Source organism: Stegostoma tigrinum, chromosome 17 (genome assembly GCF_030684315.1).
Source record: "Stegostoma tigrinum isolate sSteTig4 chromosome 17, sSteTig4.hap1, whole genome shotgun sequence".
Lineage (NCBI taxonomy): Eukaryota > Metazoa > Chordata > Chondrichthyes > Orectolobiformes > Stegostomatidae > Stegostoma > Stegostoma tigrinum.
Window position 1 is genome coordinate 17502945 of NC_081370.1, and position 24705 is coordinate 17527649.

At 41.4% G+C, this 24705-nt stretch overlaps 1 protein-coding gene across 1 annotated transcript in view; it reads right to left on the reverse strand.

The window, feature by feature from the left end:
• The window catches only part of ddb1 (damage-specific DNA binding protein 1), an 81669-nt gene extending 57467 nt beyond the window's left edge, over positions 1-24202 (reverse strand). The window contains exons 1-4 of the mRNA XM_048545251.2: positions 24070-24202; positions 17104-17252; positions 2537-2653; positions 1065-1286 (exon numbers count right to left, since the gene is read on the reverse strand). Of these exons, the coding sequence (XP_048401208.1) occupies positions 1065-1286; positions 2537-2653; positions 17104-17252; positions 24070-24130 (549 nt within the window). The 5' untranslated portion in view covers positions 24131-24202. The remainder of the gene's footprint in view (positions 1-1064; positions 1287-2536; positions 2654-17103; positions 17253-24069) is intronic.
• Positions 24203-24705: the final 503 nt, after the last annotated feature.

The following is a 24705-nucleotide window of genomic DNA, read 5'->3' on the forward strand; positions in this document are numbered from 1 at the left end:
ATTTTATTTTCCTGTCTCGAAAACTAGAACGCGGTGGGGGGCACTCAAAATCTTTAAAATTATTGAAGCTTTTGATATATCAAACGCAGGGAAAAAAACCAAATCCTAAACATCATCAATACAAAATAATCACCAAACAATAAGGTAAGAAAGAAATCAAAAGATTTTTTTAACCTAGAGTGGTGAGTACTTAGGACCATACAGCGATTGGTAGAAGTGAATTGCATTGATTCATTACGAGGTGGCTACAAGCATAAAAAAGGAACTGGTTGGAGGTCACACAGAGATACAAAATCCAGGAAAAGGATGAATGGAAGATATAAGCTGGAATGAACTAGTTGGACATGACAGTGTCGCTTATGTTGTATGTCACTTATTTATTATTAGGAAGAGTCAGTGTAAGACCAGCATTTTTATCCATCCCCATAGCCCTTCAGCATGTGTTCATGAGCTTCTTCTCCTACTGAATGTTTCCTCTAAAAGCTGTGCAAGTCACTGTCCCAATGTTCTCACACAGTGAACGGCCTGCCCATGCAGTTCGCACTGTTAACTTCGGCTTCAGACATTGCAACTGGACCCTAGGGATTCACACAAGAAAAGAAAAATTATAGGCAAAACGAATTTGATAGACTTGCTTGGTCATTTCAGTAGATTCAACCACACTGACACGGATCTGAAATCAAATGTCCCCCAGATCTGGTAAGAACTGTAGACTGCAATCACCGAAGAACGTTAGTCAACCAGATTGGTATTTATGACAATCAGCAGTTTTCTTATCAATATTAATGGCACTAGCTTTTAGTCCAGATTTATTCAGGAAATTTAAATTTTTACAGCCACCAAGGTAGGATTTGAACTCATGACTCTGGATTACTATTCCTCTAACATTCACGTTCTGCTCAAATGCTTCTTTTATTACAAGCTTTCCTATATCTTGTATTTAAAATCTGCCATATTTGAATGTGTTTCTGTTGTGTTGATCTTATTTTTTTGGAATACAAGTAAACGTCTGATGTCTGACCACCACACGTTTTGGTCACCTCCCACAAACTCTTGACCCTTACCTGATAGACAAAACAAATTGTTGGGACCTGACAGCCATACAAGAATTTCACATCAATTACATGAAGTTCTTCCAGCCGGATATTGAATGCCTTTAGCTCTTTGTTGTCTCTATCCAATGGAATCACTTTAAAGAGCCCGTCATACAGCCTGAGACCTATCATGCGACACTCAGGGTCCACAATGCCTATGATTCCAGTCTCAGAGGGACGGCCTATACGATCCTGAAAGGAACAAAGAGTCAGTCACATAATCCGTAGAATGATCACAAGGTTTTTGGGAATAGACATACAATTGAAGAGGGCAATCAATACTGAATACACAGAGGAAGCTGGAGACACTCAGCAAGTCTAGAATTATCCGTGGACAAACAGAGTTAATGTTGATTCTGATGCTCCCAGTAGTGGCAATCAACTTTACTTGCTCACCAGCGGATTGTAATCTCTAAACAGAATCAGAAGAGTCTACAGACCGTGATGCAAAAATTTTCCATTTTGGATCTTTGGTCTATATTTTTATTTTAAAACTAGGCTTCAGTATCTCAAATCATAGAATGGTCTGCAGCAAACTTTGGCCTTCCCAGCATCTAGTTTGTTTTCAGGCAGCCAGGAATCAAAAGAAAGAGAAAACTCTTCTTGAATTTTAGTTTACTGTTATCTAATATGCACTCATCCAATCCTCCTTTATTTAAAATGCCAATAGAATATGTACTTCGCTTGAGTGATAAAACTGTAACTGCCAAACAGACTTACTAAATAGCTTAAAAAAGATCACCGACTTGCCATGGATTTTAAAAATGTGTAATTCTTCCTCAAGTGGAATAGTAGTATCCAACATGTTACACTGCAATACAAATAGCCTTCATCGCATGAGTACAGTTTGCTAATTTTCCACCAAGCATTCCTAACTCATTTATTAAGTTTTAACTGCGTCAAACTGACTACTTATTTTTATAATAAGACGCTGACAAACACATTTCAATGAAGCACATTTGTATTTGTGAAATCATCTCAGGGCGAGAATACCAAGATTGTGTGCCATGGATTCATGAAAAAATAAGGCTGACGTGTCTATCTAATTAGTGTCAAGTGATCTGGGTATCAGCAAATCCAAAACAGTAAGGCCCCAGTATTGTTGTGCACAGCTGAAAAAAGTTTTAACTCAAACAGATAATCAAGTCATATAACCGCAGTCCTGAACTCCCTGTTGGCACTTGAGTATCATTGTTGTGTAGAAGTTGACCTGTATTTGCTGATGTTACAGAAGCCACCAAATGGTGCAGCGCCAGGATATGGAATTAAATACACACTGCTTTAATGACCCTAGCACACATCCGATCAGTCCATGTAAATCCTACATCAACTTTAAATGCTGAAACGCATCCTAATCCCACGAAAAGACTGAGGGTATTTTATTACTCCAAATAACTCCAATTTATCATATAATTTAAAGATTCAGAAATAAAATCTTTTACCTGTACATTTCCATGAGCTCGTGTGATGATATCGATGTTTTCCCCATTCTGTTTGTACTCCAGAATACAGGCATTATATTTTGCAGTCAGAATGAAAAGCAAGTCCTTGCCTTCTCCCTGTTGAATACAGGTATGAAATTCTCAAACATGGATAAAACTCATATAAAACAAAGCTAAGTTAACATGCCTTTACTGTCACCGACTTTTTGTGTAGGTGTGTAGAGGACTTCGTGCCGAAGGAGTTAACCCAAATGTTCCCCAACCCAAAACCATGGATGAACTGGGAGATCCACTCCCTAGTGAAGTCTAGGTCTGAGATGTTCAAGTTGAGTGACCATGACCTATACAGGAAATCTAGATATGACTTTTGCAAAGTCATCGGGGACGCCAAGAAACAATACCAAACAATACAGTCCCAGATTAACTACACAAACACATGTCAATTGAGCAAAGGTTTACACTACGTAATGGGCGACAAAGTGAAGTCCAGCAGAATCGCTGGCAACCATACAACCGTCCCTGATAAGTTCAGTACATTCTATGATCATTTTGAACAGAAGGTCAGTGAAAGCCTTTTCTGCACTGAGAGACTCAGATGCACCAGTACCCAGTCCATAAGACCATAAGACGTAGGAGTGGAAGTAAGGCCATTCGGCCTATCAAGTCCACTCCAGCATTTAAATCATGGCTGATGGGCATTTCAACACCACTTCCCTGCACTCTCCCCGTAGCCCTTGATTCCTTTTGAGATCAAGAATTTGCCAATCTCTGCCTTGAAGGCATCCAACGTCCCGGCCTCCACTGCACTCTGCGGCAATGAATTCTACAAACCCACCACTCTCTGGCTGAAGAAATGTCGTCTCATTTCAGTTTTAAATTTACCCCCTCTAATTTTAACGCTGTGCCCACAGGTCCTAGACTCCCCATCTAACGCACACAACCTCCCATCGTCCACCCCATCTAAACCTTACATTATCTTCTAAGTTTCTATTCGATCTCCCCTCAACCTTCTAAACTCTAATGAGTACAATCCCAGGATCCTTAGCCGTTCATCATATGCTAAACCTACCATTCCAGGGATCATGTGTGTGAATCTCCGCTGGACACGCTCCAGGGCTAGTATGTCTTCCTGAGGTGTGGGGCCCAAAATTGGACACAGTATTCTAAATGGGGCCTAACTAGAGCTCTATAAAGCCTCAGAAGCACATCGCTGCTTTTATATTCCAACCCTCGAGATAAACAACAACATTACATTACATTCTTAATTACGGACTCTACCTGCAAGTTAACCTTTAGAGTGTCCTGGACCAACACTCCCAGATCCCTTTGCACTTCTGATTTGCAAATTTTCTCACCATTTAGAAAATAGTCCATACCTGTATTCTTTTTTCCAAAGTGCAAAATCTCACATTTACTCACATTGAATTTCATCAGCCATTTCCTGGACCACTCTCCTAAACTGTCTAAATCTTTCTGCAGCTTCCCCACCTCCTCAGTACTACCTGCCTATCCACCTATATTCGTATCATCAGCAAATGATGTCACTGTTATCAGATCAACCTTCTTGACAGTGAACCCACAGAAAACAACTGGCCTGGATCTGGCATTAATGCACCTCTTGATGGCTAGAGCACACATCTCGAGCCTAGGGCAGCGGCCTTCTGGTCAGTCCAACTCAGCTATGCACTAAGATCCTGCATGGACCAGATGTCAGGAGTATTTGCAGACATCTACCTCTCCTTACTCTGATGTGGAGGTTCCCACCTGCTTCAAGGAGGCGACTATCATCCCAGTAGAGTGAACAAAAACAAAAAAAAACAGCCAGTATGCCTTAATGACAACCGCCCAATGGCTCAGACATCCATCATTATCAACAACTTCACGAGCCTAGTCATGGCACACACCAGCTCCGGCCTCTCATACTACCTTGATCCCACTACAACTACAGTTGCAACAGGTCCACGGCAGATGCTATTTGACCCCACACTCATCCCAAGAAAAATCTGGATAACAAGAATGCTTATTTCAGACTTCTAACTTACTGATTTTCGCTCTGCCTTGAACACCATAATCCCAACCAAACTCACAACATCAAGGGCTCTGCTCCACCCTCTGCAACCAGATCCTCAACTTCTTGACCTGTAAACCACAATGGGTAAAGATAGGCAACAACATCTTTTCCACAATAATCTCAACAATGGTTTCCCACAAGGCAGTGTACTCGACTCCTTACTATATTCCTGACAAAGTCAGAAGTCACACAACACCAGGTTATAATCCAACAGGGTTAATTTGAAATCACAAGCTTCTGGAGCATAGTCATTTCATCAGGTGAAGTGAGTGAGAAGAACACAGAATTTATGGGGAAAGGGAGATCAAGGGCAGAGAGATCAAAAAGACCATATGAATGGTGTGAGTGGAGTGCCAAATACTAAGTTCCTGCAGTGATCCAAAGTGTTAGACAACGTGACTGAAATATCAACAGCTGAATAGCAAAGTGATTGCTTATAATCCAATTAAGTGAGACAGACAGATAATTACAAAAAAAATTGAGGTGATGCTGGAGACAAACCAACTGACTGGAATAACAAGATTTGCATGCCAACAGCCAAACCAAAGTCATAAGTAATCCAAAACAGTACAAACTCATTAAAGGTAGAAAGATCATAACAATTTATCCAGGTGGTGATGACAGGAGAGTCAGGAAGATTTTACAGATACAGAGCAGTGTGGTGAGGTCACATGTAGTACAACATTACAGTGGACCAGCTACAAGACACTGCCAAGTAGATGAGGCAATGGAACTACACCACCTACATGAACACTAAGAACAAGAAACTAGAGAAACTTGGCATCACCACCAGACATAACCAAGCCTCCTCTGGTACCACGGTTGAAACCAGGACCACCAATAGGGAAATCCAACATCAAATTGTTTGACCATATCCTTCAAACGGATGACAAAGTTTTCAGCCAAGGGCTCAATTTCTGCCCTACTACCAGAGCAGACCCTACTGATCTGGTGGCAGACACAGAAAATCATCAGGCAATTGAGGCTCCACAAATTCTTCCACAAGCCCCAAGGTGTCAGCAGTGAGCCCAATGAGACAACCAACGAACTGCAACAGTCGACAGATCCACAGTGCAATGGCCAAAGAAGAGAGTTGGACCGACCAACAGGCCGCTGCCCTAGGCTCAAGACATGTGCTCAAGCCATCAAGAGGTGCATTAATGCCAGATTTATCAGCCACGCTCACAAGATAGTGCAGAACATGACCCAAGCACAACGCAACACCATCCATGCTCTCAAGACTAATCATAACATTGTCAAACCAGCAAAGAAGGAGCCATCGTCATACAGAGTAGAACAGACTACTGCAAAGAAGCATACTGACAATTAAACCTCAAACACGACATATCTGCCTACCAATCTGACCAAACAACAGGCCCAGCAACTGAACAGACTGATCAAGACCTTTGATCCAAACCCTCAGGATATCCTATGCACTCTCATCCCGCATACTTCTTGCATAGGAGACTCCTGCCTTCTGAAGATCCACAAAACCAACACACTTGGATGCCCCATCATATTCGGCAACGGGACTCAGAGAGAACCCCTTTGGCTATGTCGAGGGCATCTTGAAACCCATTATACAGGGAACCCCTAGCTTCTATCACAACACTGTGGATTTCTTAGAAACTCAGCACCCACAGACCAGCCAAACCAGGAGCAATGCGAGTCACAATTGATGTTTCAACACCCTACACCAGCATACCCGACCATGACTGTATTGTTGCCACAGCCTCAATACTCAATACCAACAACTGCCAATTTCCAGATGCCGTCCTACAACTCATCCTCGACAATAATGTCTTCCACCTTCGACAACCAGTTCTTTACCCAAACACACAGAACAGCCATGGGGACCAAATCTGCACCCCAATATGCCAACATTTTCATGCACAAGTTCGAGCGACACTTCTTTGCCGGACAGTACTTTCGACCAACGTTATACACCAGATACATGAACATTTTCTTACTTTAGATTAAGGGTGAGGAATCACTGAAACGATTACATAGTGATTTCAACAAGGTTCATCTCACCAGACTTACCGTGGACTACTCTTCAGAACCAGTCTCATTCTCGGGCACATGCATCTCCATCAAGGACATGCACCTCAGTACCTCATGCTACCACAAGCCCACAAATCACTGCACTTCTCTAGTTTCCATCCTAAACATCTTAAAGAAGCCATCCCTTAAGGACAAGCCCTGTGCATACATTGGGTCTGCTCAGATGAGGAGGAACGCAAAAAAAAACCTGAAGATTTTGGAGAACACCCTCATAAGAACGGGACATGATGATCAACTCATTAATCACCAGTTCCAACATGCCACAGCGAAATACTGCAACCACCTCCTCAGAAGACAGATACAGGATATGCCCGACAGAGTACCCTTGTTGTCCCGTACTTCCCCAGAGCAGAGAGATGATGTCATGTCCTTTGCAGCCTTCAACATGTCATCAACGATGACAAGCATCTTGCTAAGATCAACTCTACATCTCCACTTCTCACCTTTAAACAACCAAACCTTAAACAGACCATCTTTCACAGCAAACTACCCAGTCTTCAGGGCAACATCAACCACAACCCTACCACAGCAATCTCTGCAAGGCATGTCAGACCATCCACGCGGATACTACCATTACACGTGGGAATACCACCTACCATGGGCATGGTAGATATTCATGTGACTCAACCAATGTTGTCTATCTCATACACTACAGGCAAGGATGCCTCAAGACATGGTATATTAGCAAAACCATACAAATGGAGACAACGAATGAATGGACACCACTCAACAATCACTAGACAGGAACGTTCCCTCCCGGTCAGGGAGTAGTTCAGCGGTCAAGGAATTCAGCCTCTGATCTTCGGATATGCGTTCTCCAAAGCAGGCTTTGAAATACACAACGCAGAATCACGAAGCAGAAACTGATAGCCAAGTTCCATACCCATGAAGACTGTCACGCAACATGGGACCCCATCACACTTTAGTATCTGTAAAATCTTCCTGGCTGTCCTGTTTTCTCACCATCACCTGGATAAATCGATACCACGTCCTTACTTGAATTAGTTTGTACAGTTTTGGTTTACTTATGACTTTAGTTAGACCCTTGGCATGCGAATCTAATAGTGATCATGTTATTCCCGTCAGTTTGTTTGTCTCCAGCACCACAGTATTTTTAATTTACTGTAAATATCTTCCTGCCTCATTTTCAGATGAAAGGTTTTCCCTTTGTTTGTTTGTTATTCAGCTGTCAACACTTGACTCACATTGAGATGTTAATGGGATAACATCCCATTAATTTTTATGCTCATCTTCTCACACAGGGGTATGTGGAAACTGTCTTAAACTTCCTGCTTGAATAGGATTGAGTGGGAAACGTTTGTAATTCTGTAAAGGGGTGAAACTTCTGTTTCTACTGAAGAGGCCAGGTCAGTGACCTTTGTTCAAGCCAGACACTTCAGCAGCTTGAAATCGCATCCTGTTGTTATCAGTCACTTCATGGACGATCAATGCTGTATCCTGCTCTCTATGTTCCAAATGTAGTAATTATTTTATGTATCAGCCAAAATAAAGTATAAAAAGCGGGGACTGTCCGCTGTTCGGCGAGAACGCTTATGGAACTCAGCACTCTGTATCGGGTTGAGTACAGCAATCCTCCACAGCTTGTACTTGCTTAATAATAAATGATTGTGTTTTTGTAGCCAGGTTAGTGTCTTGCTATTGCACCAAGTCCGTGAAGGTCTCCGAAAAACGAACCTAACAACACCGTCTAACACTTTTGATCACCGGCAGGGACTTATTTGGCACTCCACTCTCACTATTTGTATGGTCTTTTGATCTTCTACCCTTGATCTCCCGCTGCCCATAATTGTGTTGTGTGCTTCTCTCTCACTTCAATTGACAAAGCGGCCCAGCTCTGAAAGTTTGTGATTTCAAATAAATCTGTTGGACTATAACCTGGTGTTGTGTGACTTCTGACATTGTCCACTTCAAGCCAATACTGGCACCTCCATATCATATATTCCTGGTTCAAATTCTGCTCTAACTCCATTCACAAGTTTGCTGTTGACACCACCGTAGTTAGTTGGATCCCAGACAATGAGGAGGCAGAACAGGAAAGGCAGAAAACTTAGTGACACGATGTAAAGACAACAATCTCCCTCAATGTCAGCAAAGCGAAAGAGCTGGTCAAATTCAGAAAGTGGAGTGGAGGACACGCCCCTGTCTGTAACAAAGGTACTCAGGTGGAGATGGTCGAGAGCTTCAAATCCTAGGAGTAAAGTTTACCAACAATCTGTCCTGGTCCGTTCACGTCGAGGCTATGATTAAGAAAGCATGCCAACACCTCCAGTTCCTCAAAAGGCGAAAGCAAACTGACACATCCACAATGATTTTTACCAATTTATACAGATGCACCATAGAAAGCATCCTATCCAGATGCGTCACAGCTTGGAATGGCAACTGCTTTGCCCAAGACCGCAAAAAACTGCAGAGTTGTGAATACAGCCCAGTCCAACGCGCAAAGTGACCTTCCATCCACTGACCCCATCTATACTCCTGCTGCCTCAAGAAAGCAACTAACATAATCAATGAACACTTCCCCCATCTTAGTTATATGCTCTTCCAGTGGGCAGAAGATACAAAAGCTTGTAGAAAATATACCAACAGATTCAAGAACAGTTTTCCCTCCCCACTATTATCAGACTTTTGAACGGACCTCTCATTAAAGCTAATCTTTCTCTGCACCTTCTCTGTAGCTGTAACACTATATTCTACACTCTGTTCCATTATCCTGGTACACTTAAGTATAGTTTGATTTGCCTGGATAGCACACAAACGAGTATTTTTCTTATCTCAATACTTGACAAAAATAAATCAAATCACTCAAACGATTTTCAATTTCCTATACTGGTGAAGGCAATGGTTCATAGGAATGTAGCAAAAACTAAGCTTGTGGCACTTCAGGTGGCTCAGCTGCACGGGTTTTTTTTGGGGGGGGTTGTGGCAACGTAGAGTGAATACCAATAGTGGTTGGCAAATTGATAATAAGGGAAACAAACAAGCATTTCTGTACTAGATACCTCCCTAGTCCCAGGGCCAAGGATATCAGTGAGGCTATAAGACGCTCTTCAGGCAGGCCAAAGTCAGAGGTTTTGGCTCCCATTGACACCAATGACAGAGGCAGAAAAGGAATAACGTCCTGCATATAGAATTTAGGGAACATGGTAAGAAACTCAAAAGCAAGACATTGAAGGCAGTAATCTCATGTCTGCTCCCTACACCATGTGCTAGTGAGTACTGAAATTTAAGATTATGAAAATATGTAGATGGAAAAAACTACCGTGGGATACAAGGTTTTAGATTTTGAAGGCGTTAGGACTGGTTCTGGACAGGTGCAAATTGCGAAAGGAAGATGAGGCACATTCATCAGATTGGGACTTCATCCTTGTATGAAGATTTGCCAGTCCAGTTGGAGCGTTTAATCATCTTATCAGGGAGTGGGAGCCCAAGAGAGAGAGAATTCAGATAGAATAAAAACATGGTTGATTCTAAAATACTGAATAAAAAGGCAGGATTGAAAGCACTCTCTGAATGCACAGAGAATTTGCAACAAAAGAGGTGAATAGATAGTGCAGATAGAAGTAAACTGTTAGGATTAAATTGCCATCATGTAGACATGGCTGTAGAGTGACCAAGACATGATATTAAAATATTTAAAGGATATGGACAATAGACAATAGGTGCTGGAGTAGGCCATTCGGCTCTTCAAGCCAGCACCACCATTCGTTATGATCATCCACAATCAGTATCCTGTTCCTGCCTTATCCCCATAACCCTTGATTCCACTATCTTTAAGAGCTCTGTCTATCTCTTTCTTGAAAGCATCCAGAGAGTTGGCCTCCATTGCCTTCTAGGGCAGAGCATTCCATATATCCACCACTCTCTGGGTGAAGAAGTTTTTCCTCAACTTTGTTCTAAATGGCCTACCCCTTATTTTTAAACTGTGTCCTCTGGTCCTGGACTCGCCCATCAGCGGAAACATGCTTCCTGCCTCCACAGTGTCCAATCCTTTAATAATCTTATACATCTCAATCAGATCCCCTCTCATCCTTCTAAACTCAACAGTATACAAGCCCAGTCGCTCCAATCTTTCAACAACTGATAGTCCCGCCATTCCAGGAATTGACCTTGTGAACCTACGCTGCACTCCCTCAATAGCAAGAATGTCCTTCCTCAAAATTGGGAGACCAAAACTGCACACAATACTCCAGGTGCGGTCTCGCCAGGGCCCTGAACAGCTGCAGAAGGACCTCTTTGCTCCTATACTCAATTCCTCTTGTGATGAAGGCCAGCATGCTATTAGCTTTCTTCACTACCTGCTGTACTTGCATGCTTGCTTTCATTGACTGATGTACAAGAACACCTAGATCTCATCGTGCTTCCCCTTTACCTAACTTGACTCCATTGACATAGTAATCTGCCTTCCTGTTCTTGCCACCAAAGTGTATAACCACACATTTATCCACATTAAACTGCATCTGCTATGCATCCGTCCACTCACCTAGCCTGTCCAAGTCACTCTGTATTCTAATAACACCCTCCTCACATTTCACACTGCCACCCAACTTTGTGTCATCAGCATATTTGCTAATATTACTTCTAATGCCTTCGTCTATATCATTAATATATATCGTAAACAGCTGCAGTCCCAGCACCGAACCTTGTGGTACCCCACTGGTCACTGCCTGCCATTCCGAAAGGGACGCGTTTATCACTACTCTTTGCTTCCTGTCAGCCAGCCAATTTTCAATCCAACTCAGTATTTTGCCCCCAATACCATGTGCCCTAATTTTGTTCACCAATCTCCTATGCGGGACTTTATCAAAGGCTTTCTGAAAGTCCAGGTACACTACATCCACTGGTTCTCCCTTATCCATCTTCATAGATACATCCTCAAAGAATTTCAGAAGATTAGTCAAGCACGATTTCCCCTTCATAAATCCATGCTGACTCTGACCTATTCTGTTACTGCTATCCAAGTGAGTCGTAATTTCATCTTTTATAATTGACTCCAGCATCTTTCCCACCACTGACGTCAGGCTAACTGGTCTGTAATTTCCCGTTTTCTCTCTCCGTCCTTTCTTGATAAGTGGGACAACACTTGCCACCCTCCAATCCGCAGGAACTGATCCTGAATCTATAGAACCTTGGAAAATAATTACTAATGTGTCCACAATTTCTAGAGCCACCTCCTTAAGTACCTTGGGATGCAGACCATCAGGTCCCGGGGACTTATCAGCCTTCAAACCTAACAGTCTATCCAACACCATTTCCTGCCTAAATACCCTTCAGTTCGTCCATTACCCTCGGTCCTTCAGCCACTACTGCATCTGGGAGATTGCTTGTGTCTTCCCTAGTGAAGGCACATCCAAAGTGCCTATTCAACTCATTTACCATTTCCTTGTTCCCCATCATAAATTCACCCGTTTCTGACTTCAAGGGCCCAATTTTAGTCGTAGCCAATTTTTTTCTTTTCACATACCTAAAAAAGCTTTTACTATCCTCCTTTATATTTTTGGCCAGTTTTCCTTCATAGCTCATTTTTTTCTCTGTGCATAGCCTTTTTAGTTATCCGCTGTTGCTCTTTAAAAGCTTCCCAGTCCTCCGGCTTCCCACTCATCTTTGCTATGTTATACTACTTATATTTTATTTTTATACAATCCTTAACTTCCCTCGTCAGCCACGGCTGCCCCCGCCTCCTTTTAGGATCTTTCTTCCTCTTTGGCGTGAACTGATCCTGCACCTTCTGCATTATATCCAGAAATACCTGCCATTGTTGTTCCACTGCCATCCCTGCTAGGGTATTGTACCACTGAACTGTGGCCAGCTCCTCCCTCACAGCTCCATTGTTCCCTTTATTCAACAGCAATACTGACACTTCCGATTCTCCCTCTCAAGCTGCAGATTAAAACTTATCATATTATGGTCACTACCTCCTAATGGCTCCTTTACTTTGAGGTCCCTGATCAAATCCGGTTCATTGCACAACACCAGATCCAGAATTGCCTCCTCCCTGGTAGGCTCCAGTACAAGCTGTTCTAAGAATCCATCTCGGAGGCACTCTACAAACTCCCTTTCTTGGGGTCCAGTACCATCCTGATTCTCCCAGTCTACCCGCATGTTCAAATCTCCCATAACAACTGTACTGATATTGGACATTTTGGAGGAAGAAGCAAAAGGAAGATAAGGTGGGTACTACTGATAAGACAGCCTAGTATTGGTGGAATGGAGATCATCTCTCACCAATCAGAAGAACAGGATTTAAAATTGGTCTGACTACAGCAAAAAAAAAACAGCAAAAGGTAAATTGGTGGCCTATAAATCACAAAAAACAGCAGGGTGAATGCAGGGTATGGCATAAGTCAGGAAATTACAGCAAGGCGTATATAGTAATCACAGGCAATTTTTATCTGAATACATAATAGGTCATTCTGATGCTCTCTAATACTGCCAAGTAATTATTCCTGCAATCGGTTTAAGATAGTTTTCTGGAGTAATACAAACCAACCAGGCCACAGCTTAGTTTACATTTATCATAGAATCCCTACACAGAGTGGAAACAGGCCCTTTGGCCCAACAGGTCCACACCGACCCTTACAGCATCTCACCCAGACCCATCTGCCTTCAACCACCCTCTCCCCCTCCTCCTCCCACCCTACCACCTCAATCTAGGCATCCCTGAACACTATGGGCAATTTAGCACGGTCAATCCACCTAGCCTGCACATGTGTGGAGGTGGGAGGAAACCGGAGCACCAAGAAACTCATGCAGACTCAGGGAGAACGTGCTAACTCCACACAGACAGTCGCCTGAGGGTGGGATTGAACCTGGGTCCCTGAGAAGAGCAGTGCTAACCACTGAGCCACTGTACTGTTGTTAGAATGTTATCTGAGTTTCCGGGTTAGCAGTCCAGTGATAATACCATTACATCACCTCATGTAATGATATTACTTGTATTATCATTTGGTATTACATAACGAGAAAAGACTAACTTATAAACTTTTGTAAAAGAACATTTAAGGAATAGAAACCGTAGTAAGGCAGAATTTTCCATTAAATTAAAAAAAAATGCAGTTTAACCCGAAGCTAGGGTCTTAAACCTAAACCAAGACAATTAGAAAGGTATGAAGAGGAAATTGGCTTCAGTGGTTTCGAAGATACACTGAAAAATTTGATGGATATCACCTGGTATCTGAAGAATTAATGCCTAGTTTAAAAAAATCCCTTTAAGATTACAAATACCCAACAGAAAAAGCAAGAGGGCCACCCATGTATAATAAAGGGAAATTAAAGATAGTATCAGACCAGAGAAGATGGTGTACAAAGCTGCAAAAGAAAAAGATGCAAGCCTCAGGACCGAAGAAATTCTAAAATTCAAAAGAGGTTTAACAAATTGATAATGGGAGAAAATAGATTATGATTTCAAAATAACAAGAAGCAAAAATAGATGATAAAACTCCTATGTAAAAAGATCAAAGACAAATGGCGTCCATCATAAAATTTACCATGAGCAACAGAAACGGTAAAGAATTTGAAGTAGTACCTTGTGTCCATCTTCAGAGGAAAACTCAAGAAGTTTCCCTGAAATACTTAGGATTTATAGTTCTGATAGAAGTGTGGGACCGAAAGAAATTAGTATTTTTAAAAAACAAAGTAGTTTGGGAGGAACAAATGGGACTGAAATTTGACAGATCTCTAACACCTGGTCATCTTCACCCTACAATGTTTAAAGAGATGATTAGGGCCCTCTTGTAGCTTAGTGGTAAAGTCCCTGCCCTGGACAAGGGAGATATGGGTTCAAGTTCCCCATGCCAGAAGTGCGTCATAATATCCCAGTAGGCTGATTAGAAAATAGACAGACATGATTAGAAATAGTGTATGCATTGGTGCGCGTCTTTCCTGCAACAGTACTGTCAGATTGTCAGGTTGTACATGGAATTCTACGGTTTAAGAAAGGAGCGAGAGAGAAAATAGGGAACTGGGAAATGCCAAAATCATTAAAAAGTGAATATACTGACTAGTTGGAAAATAATTGTTTGTTTGGATAGTCAACATGGTTTTAAGAAGGAAAAATCATGTTTTGACAAATCTTTTTTTTTAGAAAGGATATATTCAGTAGAAGCTAGCATGCAGGTTCAACAAGCAACTCAGAAGGCAAGCAGTACGTTAGCATTTGTTGCAAGATGATTTGAATACTTGAGCAAATAAGTCTTGCTTTAATTGTACAGATCACAGTTGAGAAGGCACCCCAAGATATTTTTGCAGTTCTGGTCTCCTTCCACACAAGGGAATATTTGCCACTGAGGGAACGTAGCCAGAGTTCATCAGATGGTCCCTGTAATGATGTAACTGCCCTGAGCAGACTGGGCCTATGTTCTCTCTAGTTCAGAAGAGAGAGGTGACATAGAAACTTATAAAACTCAAAGTGATAAACAGAATAAATGCAAAATGTTTCTGTTAGCTGTGGGGTCTAGAATTAAACAGAGTCTCAGTAAAAGGCAAACCACATAGGATTGACTCAAGGAGGAATTTCTTCACTCAAAGGGTGGCAGCCCTTTGGAATCTCCACTCTAGACAGCTGTTACAGCTCAGTCATTAACAATATTGAATGATAGTGAGGGTTTGAGTGATTGAGCCTACTCCTACCCTCGTAGAAGAATCATTCAATACGGGAGATGCCTTTGGCCAACATGCACAGACAAAGACCTCCCTAAATCCACCTTTCTAATGTCACTTTCTAACACTTATAAATATTCAAGGCTATGGGCCATTTCAAGTGCTCATCCTAGAACTTTTAAAATGGTTAAGCATCTGATCTCCTGCCTCTACTGCCCACCCAGGCAATGTATTCCAGATTCCCTTCACCCTCTGGGTAAAAAGGTTTTTCCCTCAAATACTCAGTCAACTTCCTACCTTTGACTTTAAAATTATGCCCCTATGTTACTGACCCTTCATCGCAGGGAACTGCTGTTTTTCTTTCCACTTTGTCCAAGCTTATCATCATCTCATACGCCTTAATCTGGTGCTCTTTCAGCCTTCTCTGCTTAAAACAGTCCAAGCTTATCTAGCCTCTCTTCAGAGAAAAACTGTTCCATGCCAGGCAACATCCTGGTTAATCCTCTGCATCCCCTCTACTGCAATCACATCCTTCCTACAGTGCAATGACCAGAACTGTACACAATACTCCACGTGTGACCTAACAAAAGTTTTGTACAGCTCCAGCATAACCCTCTGCTCATATTTTTGCCACATCTGACACAGGCAAGTGTCCTGCATGCCTTAACTATCATACCCAAAGGTGGCGAGACAGGTCAATATCGGTGGAAGAGCACCTCGTCAGTTCCTGAGTTCCCTTTCATTGAGTGCTCCCTTGTCTTGTTACTTCTTTCAAAGAGCATCACTTCACCACTAGACTTAAATTCCATCTATCACTGATCAACCCATCTATTTCCTCACTGTAAACAAGTCTTCCACAAATTTATCACCTCTCAAAAAATTTTTGATATCATTTATATTAGGCACATGGTTACATCATTTTGTTTAATAAAACAGCAGTGGCTCTGTAAATAAATTGCTTCAGTGAACTATAAATCCCTCAATTGACACCCAGCACACTGCTTTCATCAACAGCAAGGTGTACTGAGTCCAGTCTAATTTAATTTGTTGTCCATAGCTTTGGCTGCAGTCACCCGCAAAGTGGGAGCTGGTTGGTCATTGGGGGGTGGGGGGCGCCAAGATACATTCCCATTTTCTCTCCTCTTGTAAAGGTACTGACACTTGCTGGAGTATGGTTCTACAGGCACTCGCCATAACACAAGAGAGTATAAATACGTCCTAAAGTTGGGAAACAAAATTACCAAACAACTAAAAGTGTTTTTAAAAATACATAATCCTATGACAAGCACGTATGGAAGACACACACTCCAATTAATGTGAAAACAGTCTTCCTGTCTAATGCACAAAAAATGTTTTTCTCTTGTGTCAATTCAAAAATTCCTACTTAAAAGAACAATTTGATCTACCTAGTAACTCGTAGATTCCAGGATCACTTCCATTCCTTGACTAAACTAGCAGAATTAGCAGAGCATTAAATCGACCGTGCGAGTAGTTTCATCACCTAAGCTGTTAGGGGAAACTGAAGGCGAATCAGCTAATACCCCCACTCCTGATTCAATGACTCCAACATATAGTGTGGATATGGACAGGAATGAGGATCGAACTGGATACCATTTTGATGTATACTGACCATTAAACAATTTAACATTCCACAGTTGAAAATCTAACTTCTAAACAAATGCTAATTATATTAAGAAACAACAGAGTGCATGTGCAAAGGAGGGACAAAAGGGGAAACAGTGATAGAATCTATGGGAATAAACTTAGTCCAACACATCTGAGTAAATTATTACCAATGCCTAACGTATTGCCTTACCTTTGGTCGGAAGAGCTCCATTACAGCAATCTTGCCATACATGCCCACTTCCTTGACGGGACGCAAACCCTCCGGTGTAACCACATAAATCTCCAACCTGGTGTTCTTGGCAATCAGCAGATTGAGATCATCTGCTGATGTGAAGTGACCTAGAATAAATGCAATCCAATGTTTTCAGATGTGAGATCACATCTTGTGAACTTGCTAAGAAAGCCACTGCTAGTATCAAATAATCTTTTTTTTAAAAACCTTCAAAATTTATCTGTATAAATAAAGTGAAAATGAGAAAAACAATCAGGCGTCACTTCTTCAGATTCTGTTTGTTAAGCAAAGAATAACCCAAATTTGAAGTTTAACCTGGACTCAGTACAGCTGATTTGCTGTGAATGGAATCTACCTAACTAAATGCACAGAAGCTAAATAATCTAAGAAACAGGAGTGGGACTGCCCTTACATTTCACAAGATCATGGCTAATCTGCTCCGGGCCTCAACTCTTCTCTCACGACAGTTCTTCAGAGGTTTTTGATCAATCTGGGAGTTGAACTGCTCTTTAAATAATTTCAAAAAGTTAGCCTCCACATATCTTGGGGAAGTGAATTTCAGTTCATTTGCAACTCACAAGAAGTTTTTTTTGCATCTTAGTAAGTGCCTCCCTAATATGTACCTCATTCCCCTAGTTCAAGAATCCACCACTCCACATTGGAAGCATCCCCTTAGCATCTACTCTGTCAAGGCCCCTCAAAATTGTCTATGTTTCAATAAGATCACCTGTCATTCTTCCAAACTAATGAATAAAAGGCATAACCTGTTCAGCATCTCTTGACTGATTCCTTGAACGAAAGCTTTAATCTATCTAATGAATCGCATTTGCGCTGTCTTCAAGGGCAAAGTATTATTTCTTAAATGCAGGGGCCAAGACTGTGCATAGTTCTTCAGGTGCAGTCCCACCCTAGAAAGCTGCAACAAGACAAACTTCCGAGCAATAAATACTAAAATTCCATTTGCCTTAATTACTTGCTGGACACGTGTACTAACTATATTTCATGCCAAATGCTCAGCTCCCTCATTTTTAAAGACTCTCTCCATTTAAATAATTGTCTTCCTTTTGGATTTTCCTATCCAAGTGCATTACCTCAGACTTTACTGTAGCTTTGAGGGCTCGCCAGTGATTCAGTGGTTAGCATTGCTGCCTCACAGTGCCAGGGACCTGGGTTCAATTCCAGCTTTGGGTGACTGTGCAAACTCCACGCAGACATTCTCCCTTTGGGATAATAAAATGAGAGGCTGGATGAACACAGCAGGCCAAGCAGCATCTCAAGAGCACAAAAGCTGACGTTTCGGGCCTTCATCCTCTCTGATGAAGGGTCTAGGCCCGAAACGTCAGCTTTTGTGCTCCTGAGATGCTGCTTGGCCTGCTGTGTTCATCCAGCCTCACATTTTATTATCTTGGAATTCTCCAGCATCTGCAGTTCCCATTATCTCTCATTCTCCCTTTGGGCTTCAGTTTCCACCCACATTGACAAAAATGTGCAGGTTAGTCAGACTGGCCTTGGTAAATTGTCCATAATGTTTAGGGGTGCACAGGCTATGTAATTAGCCATATAAATGTAGGGTTATAAGGATAGGGTAGGGGGCTGGGTTTGGGTAGGAAGCACTTTGAAGAGTTGGTATAGACTTGATGGGCTAAATGGTTTTTATCCGCACTGTAGGAACTTCATGATTCCCACATCAATCTACCAAGCTCTTGCACACCAACAAATCACAGTCCCTTAAAGATTCCTCATATCCTTATATTGTCATCACAAAATGCCCTCTTATTTTTGTATACAAACATAGTCACATAACTAGTGAGTTTTGAGAAGATTTGTAGCTCAGGTTGAGGTTCTGGATGTGAGTTTGCTCGCTGAGCTGGAAGGATAGTTTCAGACGTTTCATCACCATTCTAGGTAACATCATCAGTGAGCCTCCGAAGGGAAGCTGAAAACTAACCTTCCAGCTCAGCGAGCAAACTCACATCCAGTAGTCACATAACAATATGCCTCTCTGCCAAATCATAGATAGCATATAACTGATCCTTGTGGCACTCCACTAGTTATGTCTTTCCAAATTAAAAAAAAATCCATACTCTCTGTTTGTGTTAACCAATCCTCATTTCGTACTAATCCATTACCCCAAATCCCATGAGTTTCAACCCTCTATATTGACCATCTGACCTTAAGTGCCTTCTGGAAATCCAAATACACTGCATCTACCGGTTTCTCATCATGCAGTTTATGTCCTCACACATCTCTAGCAAATTTGTTGAGCAGAACTTGCCTTTTGCAAAACCATGTTAATTGTTTAATTGCATTAGGCTTTTCTAAATGTCCTATTTTACCCCAAATAATGGACTCCAGCCTGAATTGAACTGGATGATTCGTCACATCCATCTTACAGTGAATAAAACAGTAAAATAGTGAAAAGCTTTAACTGTCACCATAACCCCGCACTATTTTTAATTTTTATTCTTAAACTATTCAAAAGATAAAACAGAAAGTCATTGTTCCACTGCCTCCGCCATGAGTGCTGAGCTTGTTCACCTGGCGACACCCGAGTTGCCATCCCTCCTAAACCACCTTGTCACCATTTGTGCCAAACTCTATGTAGGAGTTGCCACTCTTTAGCCATCATCTTTTCACCACTGGGCCCATCTCACCATCACTGAGTCCCATGCTGAAACCCACTCGCCCCAAAACCAGGTGTCTCCAGCTCCGCTACCGCCTCGATGTCACTCAAGTTCCTGCTCCAGGAATATCACGCTGCTACTGTTGCAGCTGCCGCCTCGCAAATGCCACGAGTCCCTGGTTCTGCTGCCAGGCCACCATGCCAAGAGACTCTCTCTGGCCAGCCTCCTCCAGCTTGTTCCCTTGCCACCATCGCCACCTCCACTGGAGGAGCTTTGCTGTCGCTGGCCCTGAACAAGGATGCCCTTGCTACTACTGCCATCACCTCTAAACGGCGAGAAGTGCCACAACTGCCACTGCCTCCAACCAGCAGGAGGCTGCATCCACCGTGCGCATGGCCTGTTCTCGCTGCTGCAGTGATGCCATCAACTAACCCACTGAAGAAAAAGAAAAATGAAGTGCTTTAGAAAAATAAAAACGGCAAGCAGATGAGCCCTGGGCAAGAGTCTGCCAGCACACAGCACTGTTACTCCACCATCTTGGATGTTATCAGCATTTTCCTAACATTTGCTGTTAAGCTAACTGGCCTATAGTTTCCTGATTTGTCTCCATTCCTTCATGAACAGGTTGAGACTTTAAACATTTTCCAATCAACTAGAACCCTCTTGAAATCCAGTAAGTTAGAGAATATAATTAAACGTCTCTGCTATCTCTTTAGTCACTTTATTTAAAACTCATGGTCGCAGGCCATCAGGTCCTAGTGACTTATCTGCCTTTAGTACCATTAGTTTGTCAAATACTTCGTTGCTCATGATAGGGACTGTTGCAAGATCGTTCCATCCATTAGCATCTTTCATACCTTTTGCCCATAGTGAACACCGATGCGAAAATATTGGTATCAATTATATGCTATTTCCCAGTTCCTTCTGAATTCTCCTCCCAAGAGTTCCACTATTACTTTGGTTACTAATTTTTATTTACTTGTAGTAGCTTTTCTGTTTGTTTTATTATTTCTGACAAATTTATTTTCATAATCAATTTGCTCAATTATCACCTTTTTAGTCATCTGTATCAGGTTCCTAAAAATTTCCAATGGTCTAGCTGAGCATTAGTTTATGCAACTTTATATGCCGTAATTTTGGATAAAATACTCTCCTTGACTGTCTTTGTGACTGATCTTTCTAACTTCCAGAATAGTTCTTTGCTGAACATTTTGGAATATCTGCCTAAATGTCTACTACTGCCCGTCTACTGAACTAAATATTTTCCTAGGTTGCTGCAAATGCCCTTATTTAATTTGAGGAAACTGGTTTGAGATTGGAGTTGCTCTCCCTCAAACAAAATTTCAAATTATACCACATGATTCTTGATGTTAAAAAGTCTCTTATTATTCCCACCTCATTACAAATTGCTCGACCGAAAACAGCCAGGCAGGTTGTACAATGAACTACCCAACAAAGCAATCTCTGATGCACCCTACAAATTCATTGCCCATGTTATCCCCACCCACCTTGATGGCCCAGTTAATATACAAATTGTACAGTCCCTCTTACAATTGTAGGGGCCTTCATACGCATCTCTATTATCTTCAGATTTACACTTTATCCTGCAAAGCAACTCTGCAGGGGCCAATAGACAGCTCCCACCTGTGACTGTGTTCCCTTACTTTTCCTTACTTCCATCAAGACTGATTCCACTTTCATGATCTGTTTAAACTTCCCTTCAATTGAACCCTGCACTCCACTAAAGAGCAAATGAAAATCAAGTGATAATTTGAAAACTCGCCAGAAAAACAGCTATGAAAAATCTGTTTATTTTCACAGACTTCACGAGCCTTATCTTAATTGACAAATGCGTAGCCTAATACAGTAAGACAGCAGGATAGTAAACTTACTTGCACCCCTCATTACCTTACCCAATCAGCATACACTTCTATTTTTTCTTCTTCGTATGGTTACATAGCTTATTATAAAACATAGATAAGCTTTCTTGCTCCTCCTTAACATCTTATTGGATTTCCTCCTTTCTGACCTCATGCTGGAAAAGGTATGACTATGACGATAAGAACAAGGTTTAGAATCAGCCATGATGCAACTCAGTAAAAGAAATTGCCCATGTTTAATGTGAATGAGATTCGACACTGCTGTGAACTGGAGAACAGTGCCTTCATATCACATAGCACTTTCAGACAAGGAAATAAATATTTCATTATGGTCCCTCAATAATGGTGGATTATTGATAAGACTCTAAACTAGTTGGGCCTATAATCTGAAACGGGTGATTTTTCTTAAAAAAATCATAAATTAGGAAGTGGGCATTAGTGGCAATTATCGCATCAACAGTGTATTCGCAGCTGCCGACTAAAGGTGATGGATCTTGAATTCGTGTGGTTACAGCTCATGTGTTATTCGGTAGTGAGTTCCAGGATTTTGACCAAACGATTATGGAGACCATTTATTTCAACTTTAATATTTTTGTTAAAGGCTTTCCTAAGAATATTGGCCTTCGGAGAAATCAATTGATAGACATTTCATTAACTGTTACTTTGCATAATATGTTCTCCACACAGCCCCACTCCCCTCCAAAAATGTGTTTCATTTCTAATGACTCATGAACAAGGCCACCCAAAGTCCTTTCTAAGTTGAACACTTCCCAGTCTCTCACCATTTAAGAAACTCTCCTTTTCCATGGTGAACCTCACATTTTTTGAACTGTATTCTAAGTGCAAAAATGTTGCTCACTCATTTTTTCCTATCCAAATCCTCCTGAAACTTCTTTGCATCTTTCTCACAACTCACATTTCCACAGTAGTTTTAGAACAAACAAAGAACAACACTGTACAGGAACAGGCACTTCAGCCCTGCGGGTGTCACATCGACAGCGACACTTTTGACGTCAACTGTCATTTTGACATTGACTGTCAAATCTTTACATCTTATCTGTACATATAAAATTGTTCGCACAGACTGCGAACGCCTGGGACAAAAACACTTATCTTTGCCATATCCCATTAATCACACCTTGTCAACCCTAAAACTGACACATTAGGTCTCCTACTCTATACTGTCTGCTGACCACTAAGCCATTCTAAAGATAGTATCCTATTTAAAAATAATATTTAATAAATATTTAAAAATATAACAAATCATCTCACAATGGAAAATATCAGATTTAACATTAAATATACAACAAACTGGCACAAAGGTCACCACCTTACAGAGGGAAAAAAAAGCAAAATATTTAAATTAAAAGAAATAGCAAAACACACAAAGTCCATAAATACCTTGTGGTAGAAATAATATGATAAAGTTCCTCAAGCAATCTCTCAGTACATCTATTGATTTGAAGACCGTGTTAATGAAACTCATATATAAAAGTTAGACCTGATGGAGGGGAAATGGTGCAATGCAAGAATTAATAGTAGGCTTCGCATCCAAAAGCTAAGGAAAGTATCAATTCCAAAATTCCAGCATTCCCTACCTGAAAATTAGATGGGTAGAAAATGTAATTGAATGGCCCTGAAACATTACAACGTGATTGCCTACAAATAGTCACAGTATAGCTTCAAGTCCCACCTGCTCAGAGGTTTGTAATAACATATCTGAACAGGGTGGTTAGAAAATATCTAAGCTCACAAAATATGGATGCCCCCTTTAAACATAAAACGGTTACTGACATCCATAGATTCTTGCAACATGGTAATCAATTGATAGACATTTTTATTCAGCAACATTCAGCAAGGAAGAAATTTGTGTTATGTTGTCTGATTTCAGACCCTCACTACCCTGTTCTCTGTACAATTTACTACTCCAACAGTGCACAGTATTTGAGTAAATAACTAGGAACAACCCAAACAAATAATCTGGACTTCCAATAAGGAAAATTAAAAGTAGCTATATTTTTCAAGAACTGACCTCATTCATTTTTTGTCTTGGAGAGAAATTTCCCGCAAATGCTCCACATGCCAAGATCTTAACTTAATTAGAAGTTAAGAGTAAAAGGACTTATCATATGTTTTTTTACAGTGAATGCTCATTTAAAATATTAACATCTAGCACCAATTATTAAGTCGCATAAATATCAAGAACGGCGTCAACTATGACTTCCTAACTGCTCCGAAGAGTGCTACAGCATTTACCTGCTAACACACTATGTTCAATGTTGTGACTAGGCCTTACTTGAGGCCTGACCCTACCAGCCCGAACCCACCGCACTTCCATCCCCAAAACCCAAGCTTCTTTCCCGGCCGGTGAAGTGAGCAGAAGAGGGACTGACGATTCTTTCGACATTGGAAATATTTACCAGTAACACAAGCATTCACCGCCGTCGGTTTTTGCGCTGTCACTACATAGTTGTAAGACATGACTGCAACCCTCGCACTTCAACGACACCAGTTCAACTCATTCGCCCTTTCCCCCGGCCTCGCGCGGGCGCCGTCCCGATCACGTGACAAGGGCCGCAGCATCTGTTACGGCAGCCATCTTTGATCGAGGCAAATGTGGACACCTGGTTCCCGCTAATGGGAATTCAGCCGAGTGGGTTTAGCATTTCTCTGGAAACTGCACTACAAAAAAAAGACAAAACTAACATAAGGTTAGAATCACAATCTATGCAACTTGATATAAAAAAGTAGGAAAGAATCAACAGAACCAATGAATCAACCAATAGCAGAAAAGAGGTGGATGAACAAAAATGTTAATAAACGCGAAAAGAATAAGAAATGTAAAATAAATCATAAGACATTTTAACTGTCCTCAAAAAGAATTACAAGAGGCACGTGGAATAAAAACAGAAATTGCTGAAGAAGGTTCTGAAAAAGGATTTCAAGTATTTGCAATTCTTTGGATTTTCTGAAGAAGTGTCGCTGGACTTGAAACATTAATTGTTTTCTCTCCACTGATGCAGCAGACCTGTTGTTGGTCCAGCAATTTCTATTTT